At 30.7% G+C, this 10,637-nt stretch overlaps 1 protein-coding gene and 1 non-coding gene across 2 annotated transcripts; both read right to left on the reverse strand.

Moving 5' to 3' along the window:
• Positions 1-1,528: 1,528 nt before the first annotated feature.
• On the reverse strand, positions 1,529-1,612 carry TRNAL-CAA (transfer RNA leucine (anticodon CAA)). Its single transcript has one exon. It is a non-coding gene; the product is annotated as a tRNA-Leu (tRNA).
• Positions 1,613-3,334: 1,722 nt separating this feature from the next.
• LOC126669826 (glucan endo-1,3-beta-glucosidase 12-like) lies at positions 3,335-5,174 on the reverse strand. Its single transcript, XM_050363391.2, has 3 exons — positions 5,053-5,174; positions 3,656-4,963; positions 3,335-3,501 (listed from the first exon to the last, which is right to left on the reverse strand). Exons 1-3 carry the CDS (start codon positions 5,102-5,104, stop codon positions 3,467-3,469), a joined length of 1,395 nt encoding a protein of 464 aa, XP_050219348.1. The 5' UTR covers positions 5,105-5,174; the 3' UTR covers positions 3,335-3,466.
• Between the last annotated feature and the right edge of the window lie 5,463 nt (positions 5,175-10,637).

Below are 10,637 nucleotides of genomic sequence, written 5' to 3' on the forward strand. Positions count from 1 at the left end.
GGAGGATGAGGAGCAGATCTGCTCATGTGAAGGAGAAGCGCAATTCCTCCTTCACATGAAGGAGGGGCAGATATGCTCCTCCTCCATGGGGGAGGAGCACCAATCTGCTCTTCCTCTACGAAGGAAAAGCAGCAGCTGATGGAGGAGGAGCTACTCCTTCCTCCTCGGAAAATTTTTTTATAAAAAATTTTTTAATAAAAAAATTATCGGGTTTTGATAGCGGATTTGTAAATCGAAGAAGTACAATGGTGAATCGGAAGTTTCTTAGATAAAAAATTTAAAACAATAATTTTTAAAATTTATTTGAATAATTTTAAAGTTAAAGGATTTGATTGTATTTTTACAAATAGAAAAAAGTATAATATAAGCTTTCTATTTAACATTTTTTAATATTTGCATCCTTTAATTAATTGAATTGTCAAAAAATTAAATTTTGGGGTACAGTTGAAAACGAAAAATCAAAAAAAGGGTACATATGATATTTTTTTCTTCTAAATCATGCGAAAAAAATATTATAAGGTGTGGTTTTTTAAGTAATTAGGCCTACTTTTTTTTTTTAGAACATGATGGTATAAAGAGCGATTTCAAAACAATTTTTTTTCACATTTAAAAGAGCAACGGTAAAAAATTAATTTATAAAAGTCATCTAATAAAGTTTATTAATCCATCCGTGTTAAAAAATAAATTTAAGAAGTTGATTGATGAACTACTTTAAAGTACAATTCATATTTAACAATATTTTTATATATCATAATTTTTCTTATCAATATTGTTTTCTTTAACTACAGTTCAACACTAATTTTATCCGTTACTAGTTTCTTTGCCACGTGCTACGCACGTTAATGATATCTATATGACCCGTTATTTAAAATTATATTTGTATATATTTTTGTAATAATATATTATTATTTAAATTTTATTGGACTTGTGTTTTTTTATTTGTTTTTGTTTAATTATTTTATAAAATTTTAATTTCTTTTATTAGAAATGTTAAACAGTTAGAATTAAGCAATAGATTTAATTTTTTTTATTAAAAAATAATAATATGATTGAAGCAAATTTATATTATTTTTTATACTAAATAACTAATAAATAAAAAAATGTCAACTTTAACACAACTATTAATGTTAATAAAACTCATCATATTCTTTTATATATAGTGATATATCTGTGCAATTTCTTTTAGGATTAGAAATTTAACACATAATAATGATAGTTGTTGCACAATTTCTTTTAGAATTAGGAGTTTAATACATAATGGTAGTTACTGCGATAATTATTTTTAATATGTTTTCTTTATGGATTAGAAATGTCATCTTTCTATTTGTTAAGCACAAATACTTTTATATGTCACAATTAGGAATATCAACTTAGATAAAATATGTAAAGGATATTTTTATCCGTGAATGGAAGTGTTGCCCCACAAATACACTTTTATATTTGTTATAGATTATAGATTAAACCTTTAACGGTGTCTGTAAAATAAATATAATCCAATAGTTTCTGTAAAAAAATATAATCAATAAAATGTCAGAAGTGGGATTTGAACCCACGCCCTCTTTCGAAGACCAGAACTTGAGTCTGGCGCCTTAGACCACTCGGCCATCCTGACTGATTTGTTAAAGTTTGCAACATAAAATAACTATTTACAAAAACGATAAGCCCATTAACCCATTTAACTTGGATATTCATTAGTTCACACAGTCCACCTAGATTCAGTTTTTTTCTTTTCTGAATTAAGGTACGATTTAGAATTAATTTTAGAAATGCAAGATTCAGTAATAGTACAATGCAAATTGCTTCACTTATTACAAGAATATGGTGATCAATTTTTATACTAATTGTTTTTTGCCTTAATTTTACAGTTCAATATTTTTCATAATACCTATAATCAAGAGTCCAAACCTTCATATTTGCAATAATTAAAGTAGAGAGATATGAGAGATCAGTTGAAAAAAAAATCCATTCATCAAAATATGTACTCTAGTCTATCAGAAAATTTAGTGAGAGAAAAACTATGATGAATAAATTTATATTCGATGATTTCTATATACCAATTAAGACGGAATTCATATTTTTTTAATTACATCTCCGCCCAACTCTGACCAGGACGGTCGCATGGGTTCGTCTGCGAGTGCCTCCGCCCTCTATCCTATTTTATTTGACAATATTTTTATTACAATTCTTCTATCCTATTTTAAAAATTTCATTTATAATACATTTTTGGATTAATTTATTCAGTTTTACCATCTTTGACCATTAATTTTTAAAAATCTTCTGAAAAAAATGTTAGAGTCAAAATATTTTTACATTAATTCATTCGTTTTTTATCATCTTCGACCATTAATTTTCAAAGATATTTTCATACAATGTGAGAGTGTAAAAATGTTTAATATTTAAATTTTATAAAATTAAAAAGTATATTTTTAATGTACATTAATTTATAAATCATGTAAAGAGACCGAGACCAATTGGCATTCTTTCCTGAGTTGGTTTCTTGAAGGTTTCAACATAGTTTATATGAAATCATGCATAAGTCAAATGCAACTACACATGAAAAACAAATTCAGTCCCCTTTTTAGTTGTATTGGATTAGACAACAAGGAAGGGACTCAACCACCCTTAGATAAGTGAATTGGTTACTTTTGTTGGTTTCTTGAAGAAAATCTTCAATCATTTCTTGCTTTCTTATTATATTTCACACCTAACATAACTACGCAACCAAATTTCACAAAATTTTAAATGCAACACAACAAGAGAAAAAAAAACTTTATCACATTAAGAAGAGATGAAGACATTCAAGATGATCGAAATCAATTTGTCCACCACCTACCTCCACCATTAATTCTAATTCATTAATTGAGTGTGGAAAAATTTAACCAAACTGTGAAATTGAATCCAACTGATAAAATTTGATTCAGATTATCAACTAATTTTTTTTTTGGTCAGATTATCAACTAATTCAGTTTCTAATTTGATTTGGTTTTTGACATAAAATCATCAATTAATGGTTAAGGCGTCTCTAAGTGCATCGAGAGGTTGTGGGCTCGAATCACGCCTCGATAAGTAACAACTAACATGAGACTCTAAAAAGCCGATTTCCACCTTTAATAAAAAAAATTAAAATTTTAGTATATAGCGTTTTTTAATCAAATCAAGTGGTTTGTTTCATTTTTAAATTTTTTTACATTCTTATAATTTTGGTCTTGTTTTAAAAAATCAATTCCGCTTAGTTTGTTTCAAACTAAATACACTCTATAAGCATAGAATTAGCAAATGAATAACGCCGGTGGTAATTGTCAAACCAACTACAACAATATCAACTACTCATAACTCAATAAAATAAAAATAATTTATATATAGCAATAAATACAAAATAGGGAAAGAAATAAATAGTTTCCTAAATATCTAAATAAACATGTAGTGAGAAAGAAAAAAAGAATAAATCCTCCACTTCTTTGTCCAATCAGTACCCCGTTGGAAACTCACAACTTCCATATCCTGAAATTAAATTAGGCAATTTGGCAAAAAAAAAAAATTAAATTAGGCAATTAGTTAATCAGTCTGATGCTCAAAATTAATTATAAAATGTAATTTAAGGACAAATAATAATTACTATAAAATAAAAATTAACCGGGAGGGATCGTGTACTTACTAGGAGGCTGAGTGACCACATAGGCCGCACCATCAAAACTACACGTGCCAGCAGCACGGTTTTTCTTTTGATAATAACTGTTAAATGCATAAGAAGCGTGAGCCTCAATACTATTAGGATTATAACACGTGGCACCGTCCTGAATCGGACGGCAGTCAGCTCCGCCTTCACCACAGGCATAATCAATAGCCGCCTGTAGCTTCTTTTTTCCAGCTTGTCCGTTGGCCACACACCAAGTTTGTCCGACCGCCGCCTTAGAGACCTCGCCGCCGACGTCATTCACCGGAGGAGTCTGAGTCTTGTTTTGGTTGACCGGCGTTGACGATTCTTTCAGTGTGAGTGGTATATCGTAAACTTTCTGCTCATTAGGGTAAAATAGACCATAATTTCTCTCGGATGTGGGTCCCGTTTTCTGATTCTCATTAAACAAAGCAAACAAGTAAACGTTGAGTGGATCTTCTGGTCTTAGTGGGGTCCCCTTCCCCGTCAGCACCCTTTTTACCAAATTGCCATTATACGACGCCGCATTGGCAGAACTTGCGCCTATCTCATTCTCTTCACCCATGGAAGGCCACCCAGTCTCTGTCACAACCAGCTTCACGTCGTCGTATTGAACAGCTTTCATAGCAGCAAAAACGGCGTCGAGTTGGGCTTCTAAAAGACTATAATATTTCAACCCGTTACCCGAATCCACAACGCCCGAATTTTCCTTAAACAAGGCATAGTCTAACGATATTTCTTTAGAGTTAGCAGCGTAAGCAAAAAACGGGTAGGCATTAACCATCAAATACGAGTCAGTTTTTCGTAAGAATTCAAGCATGGGTTTCAAAACGGGTTCAATCAAGTCGGTTTTAAACGACCCGGATGACGACGGGTATGAGTTTTGGAGAGCGCTTAAAGCAATAGGAGATGAAACTTTTATGGTAGAAAGATTAAACTTAACCAGAGAGTTCTGAACATTTTTCATAGCGGAGACAAGAAATTTAGTAGTGTTTTTGGGGTCAACAAAAACTTCATTACCGACAGCAATGGCTTCAATTTGAGTTTGTGGATGATACTGAATAATATTAGATTGCACCCAGTTATCAGCAAAGGATTGCTCTGCTGCTGTAGAAGCAAGAAGCTCATTAGGAAGCGCAACGACGACGTTTATACCTGAGTCAGCAAGTGCTTTCAAAACGGTAGACTCAGTGTCGTATAGTTTAACACGTGTGATCCCCTGTGATTTAAGAAGCTCCACAACTTTGGTCGGCGTCGGTAGATTATCCGCCACTCTGCCGTAGTTTATCCCGAACTGACCCGCTGCATCTGCAAAATTTTAAGACACGACAGATAAAACAACGTTAAAAACATCAAACCATGAATTTAAAAATGTTAGATTAACGGAAAATAGTTACCGGTGAAGACGGAGAACGAGAGGAGCAAGAGGAAGAAAGGAAATGAAGACATTGAGTTCTGTGTTTGGCTGTTACGGTTAACGGAGAAGAAATATGGAGATTTGGTTAGCTTTGTGGAGAGTGGGGTTAGTGATTTTTATAGGAGGGAAGGAGTGGAAGATTGAGGTAATTGGGTAGTGGGTGGAGCCCACGTGAGAGTGGAAATAGAAGAATCTAAACTAAGTTTTGCGTAGCTAACGGAACTTTATCACCCACCAACTTGACCGTTTTAAGCACTAATGAATGTACAGTTAAGCAGTTAGTATTGGATGGTAAAAAGTTTCAGTGTGAAAATCTGAGGGTTCTTTTGCTAGTTACTGTAGTTTAACTGTACACGTGGCGTTTGATGATTAACAAAGACATGGTAGCAGGAAGATGGCCTACTTCTGTATGAATTTCTGTTCACTGTATGGATATTTTGGGAGTATGATTAGGTGAAAATTATGAAAAATTTCACCAAAATTCGAACGTTGGACTGCCAGCTGTGCTTTGTCTGATTCTGGTTTTAACTATTTGCCCAGGCACACATTTTTTTCTTGTTTTGTTTTCTATTTTGAATTTTGATGTACCCAAATATCAATGTACTTTGCAGTTTATAATTGGCTTTTTGGCTATTAATTATCAAATATTAAGATGATAATTAAATTTGAGAATAATACTTAAGTTATTCATTTACTTTAAATATTAAACTCTTTAAATATTAACCTTAAAAAGTTTATCAATGTTATGATAAATGAAAGAGAATAAATTATCTATGCTATTTTGTACCTTCAACAAAGTTAGTCTTTCGATCTATCTTTTGCTTAATTTTTATTTTCTAGATTGTTTCAACGTGTTTGAAGAATTTAGTTCCAATCTATCCACATAATAACAGCTAGGTCTTTTTCATTGAAGGTCTTTTCCAATCTGGTCTTCTCCAATGACTCAGTATTCTCCATTGAAAAAGAAGACTGAGCTGGTTCTCTCCTCTAACGGAGAAGACCAGATTTGGATTTTCTCCATTGTAGGAGAAAACCGATCTAGGTGTTCTGAAATATGATCGAGTGGTGGAATTAAAATTTTCTAATAAATTTTATTTTAAAATAAAAAATATTAATTATTTTAATATTATATTAATTTTATAATAATATAATTAATTAAGTTAATTTAAAAATTGAATTTGATTTTGTTATTATATGGGTTGATTTTTTCTTTGTTCGAGCCAAGCTTGATTTGAATTCTAAATGTGCCACGCATGAAACAATTTGATGAATAAGCGTTGAAAGGTTGCTCTTATAGTAATTTTTTTTATTTGATTCACTAATGTCTATAAAAAAAATCTAAGATAGTAAAAAATGACCATCTGTGCCGATTTTTAAACGTTTGGCAACGAAGCATGATAGACAAGATAAATTATTTTCAAATGTATATTTGTTTGTCATGTTGAACATAGATAAACAGTAATCACGAGTTTACTAGTGAAAGTTTCTTCAAGTGTGAAAATTTGAATTATCTCCAAGGACTCAAAGTAGGATTTTTATGTAGATTTTTAAAATTTCATCAGATTACTACTACAGACAGAATTTTTTCATCAAAATCTTCAATTTCCTCCCCTATCTTTCTCTCAAACAGCTTCTTGATCTCCAACAATACTTCTAGATCTTTAAAAAGTCACGATAAAGAACACAAAATCACCAAATTTGAGAGATTCAAATTACAAATCTCATTTAAAATTAAAATGTCAAAATGATAAAATAATTACATAATTTTAAATATCCTTTTATAATATTTTCAAACATATATCTTTTTCGTTTTGTTTTATTTGTCTTTAATCTTTTCAAAATTATTAATTATAAACATCATTCTTTCTTTAATTCTTTTCCAACATTTTTCCATTAGGAATTTTTTTTAATTAATACTAGCTACCGTTAAAATTAGAAATCCATGCTTCACGTTAAAATTTATTCGCTAATCTAAATGATAGCATTTAAATCTTACTATAGCCTCTAAAAACACATCAAAATGCAAGTTTGATTTAAAAGTCATTTTGATGCCTATCTATGTACATATAAAACTTAAAACTAGAAATCCTATAGTACAGGTTTATTCTTAATATTTATAAAATTTGTATGATAAAATATCAAATATATAAATAGAGTTTGTCCTCTAGTCTTTGTCACCAAAAATAATCATGAGACTACAAAATAAATTATAATATTAACATTTTATAGTATTATAATTAACATAATTAACTCTAGAGAGTAAAAGTTGACCTAATGCGCTATTAATTAATACAGAAACCCTAAGACGTATATGAGTTGATAAGGCACTATTCTAATTTAAATAAGGTCGCGGGTTCGAACCGTACTCATGTATGCAGCCGTTTAAAATTTGGGGCCAGAGTTTTGCCTCCCACAAGGAACCTACCCGGCTCGAGTGGGGAATAGTCTAAATGTGGAAGGTTTAAAGGTGCCGTCTCATAATTAGGACCCGTTCAGGACACGTCATGTACCCCGTATCAAAAAAATTAATACAATAGAAACAAGTAGCTAAGCTAATTTATTTCACAATATAAACTTCTATACCGTGCAGCCAGAAATGGTAGCAAAATCATGGTCCCTTGGATCTTATTGTCACGAGAAATTCTTATGTACACTCGGTCTACCACGTCATCCGTAGACCAAACCTATCATATTATGACACATTATTAAAATGATGGCAATCTTATAATATTACTATTCAAAGGTGTAAATAAGTAAAAAACGAATTTATAAGATTGTCATCATTTTAATGACGTGTTATAATATGATAGGTTAGTCTACGGATGACGTGGTAGACCGAGTCTACATAAGAATTTCTCGTCACGAGAAATTCTTAGGTACACTCGGTCTACCACGTCATCCGTAGACCAAACCTATTGTCACTATTTTCATACAATACTATTTTCATACTATAACACTTACTTCTTAAGAAACAATTATTGAGCCTATGATCTTCTCTGATCATGTTTAATAGGAATTCTGACTATAATATTTGCCCTAGCCTCGCAAGTAGTTTGCTTTTTTTTATTAAAATTTATTCAGATTTCAATCTCTACACAACTATATTTATCAGTTTAGGTGAAAGTTTATTAACTTTATGATAACTATATATAAATTAATTACGCACTTTATACCTCCAACATATTATAAGAGGAAATTGCTGGATATCTAATTTCATGGGGACCCAAACTATCACGTTACTGTATTTTGGTAACCAAATTTAGTAATTCATTTTATTTTAATTAGGCTTAATGGTGCAAAAAATCACGAACTTTATCGTGTTTTGTAAATTTAACATAAATTTTTAATTTTGGCAAATTAATACACCAACTTCCAATATTTTGCAATTTTAGTATCGATCAATTTTTCTTCAGAAAAATAGAAAAAAATGATGATGTGTACACCGGGATAACCATTGTTCCGGCGTCCACGTCAGCATTTTTCTGACGGAAAATCGATCGGTGCTAAAACTGTAAAAAATTAAAAGTTGATGTATTAATTTGCCAAAATTGAAAGTTTATATTAAATTTGCAAAACACGCTCAAGTTCATGATTTTTTACGCCATTAAGCCGTTTAATTACTAAATTTTAATTTCATTTCAACGAGAATTTTTTTGCAAAAATGTATACATAATAGCCGGTTTTTAGTCATTTTTTCCGCGTGACAATCAATTTTACTTGTCTTTTCTTATATGTAAATTTATTTTATTGGAAAGTTTTTGCATCAAATTATGTATATTTATGAAAGAGAGTAATATTTGACTGACAAATATATATTTTTGACTGGGAAATTTTTCGTTGATATAATACTAAAGTTTGAAAATCAAACTAAAATGAACCAACATTTAATCACCAAATTGTAAAATAATAATACTTTGAGTTCTCCTAAAATCAATTTCCGAAATTGAAACATTGATTTGCTTGTTGATCCAAAAATATGTATTTTCAAATAGCTAACATTTCGATAGGGACTACCGTGCATTTATTTGACCAACTATAATTAACATTCACTAAGATGAAATTGGTAGGCACCAAAATTTTGTATCTTGCCTTAAATCTTATTATTTCTCAATTTGTAGCCAATGACATGATTTGATGGTGACAACTGAATTTTTTTATTTAGTTCATCGGATTCACATTAGTACATATAAATGTGATCTCTTTCTATTATCAATATATTTATTTCTTCTAATTTTGATGGTCTTTATCATTTATTAATATTATTTAATCCATTAAATTTATGTCCCTATTATGTAAGGTCTAAATGCGAACCATAACTATAAACAATATTATCTTGTAGGAAGCAAAATTTCATTTTCTTTGCACTAAATTCAAGTCGGTCACCTTAATTTCATTATAATTTCTTGCTTAGTTGCTTTGAGATTGAGACCTCTCATTTTTTATGAGTATAGAGACAAAAAAACTCATTACATCACCACCGATTTTTAAGTTTCAATTCATATTGATAGCGAACTAAAGTATCAGTTAATTTCGATAATTTTTGGATAATTTTGATAATTTTTATTAAATAATTTCGATAATTTCAAGCGAGTCAGAAACCGTTCTCGCCTACTTTCAGCATCTGGGAAACCTGTATCAAATCCCGCTACGCGCATATAACGGAATAACACAGCTAACTCGTTCAGTATGCGTAAGTAACATAAACGTGGCTTAAGCTATTATCTGGGCACTAACCACTCTTTTTCACCACGACATGATAACAAACGCATCATAAGTTTATAAATACTTCTAGACAAATGTCGAGAAAGTTAATATTTTTTTAGACCTAAACACTTTCTTAAACTCGTTATATTTACGAAAAAAAACCCAACTGACTTTAGTATCAGAGCGACCCTCAGGCCACCTAGTATAAGAGCGTTTGAAATTTTTTTTATTATGTTTTTCATATTGAATAGTGAAGCATATCAATCTCCCAAGCTAGTAACTAAAATGTCAAGAACTATAGCCAGGATAAGGTCGATTGTTAGTTAAAACTTGAGTGAGTTGTGAATTTCTCTGTGTTAATTCTAAATGAGGTCTTGTTAAACAAGGCGTGTGAGCACCGTTTTGCTCATAGAAATACAAATTTAGCTCAACAATTCTACAAACTCTATGTGGTGGGAACTCGTAAAGTCGGCAAATCCAATTTAGTTCAACAAAACGAAAATTAAATAGGATTTGAGGATTTAAAGCTTTTATTGGTGAGTTTGGTCAGCAGCAAATTGTTGTTAGGAGTTGCATACAAATTAAGAAACAAAAATCCTTTTAATTACTGTATAATTGTAAGTATTTAAAAGTATACCATTAATTACTATATAATTGTAGTTTTTTTTTAACCAACGAATTATACCTCAAATGATATAAAATAGCATTCTGCTTCGGTTGTGGTTTAATTCCTCCCACAAGCGCTTGTCTTTTATTTTCTTTTCTAATTATAAAAACAAACTGCAGTATTTTTTTCTCTTTAATTTGTCAAGAGAATTTGGCACATCTCACCTGTAATTAATGTATAGATAGAGAAGGTAG

Source organism: Mercurialis annua, linkage group LG2, assembly GCF_937616625.2.
Source record: "Mercurialis annua linkage group LG2, ddMerAnnu1.2, whole genome shotgun sequence".
Lineage (NCBI taxonomy): Eukaryota > Viridiplantae > Streptophyta > Magnoliopsida > Malpighiales > Euphorbiaceae > Mercurialis > Mercurialis annua.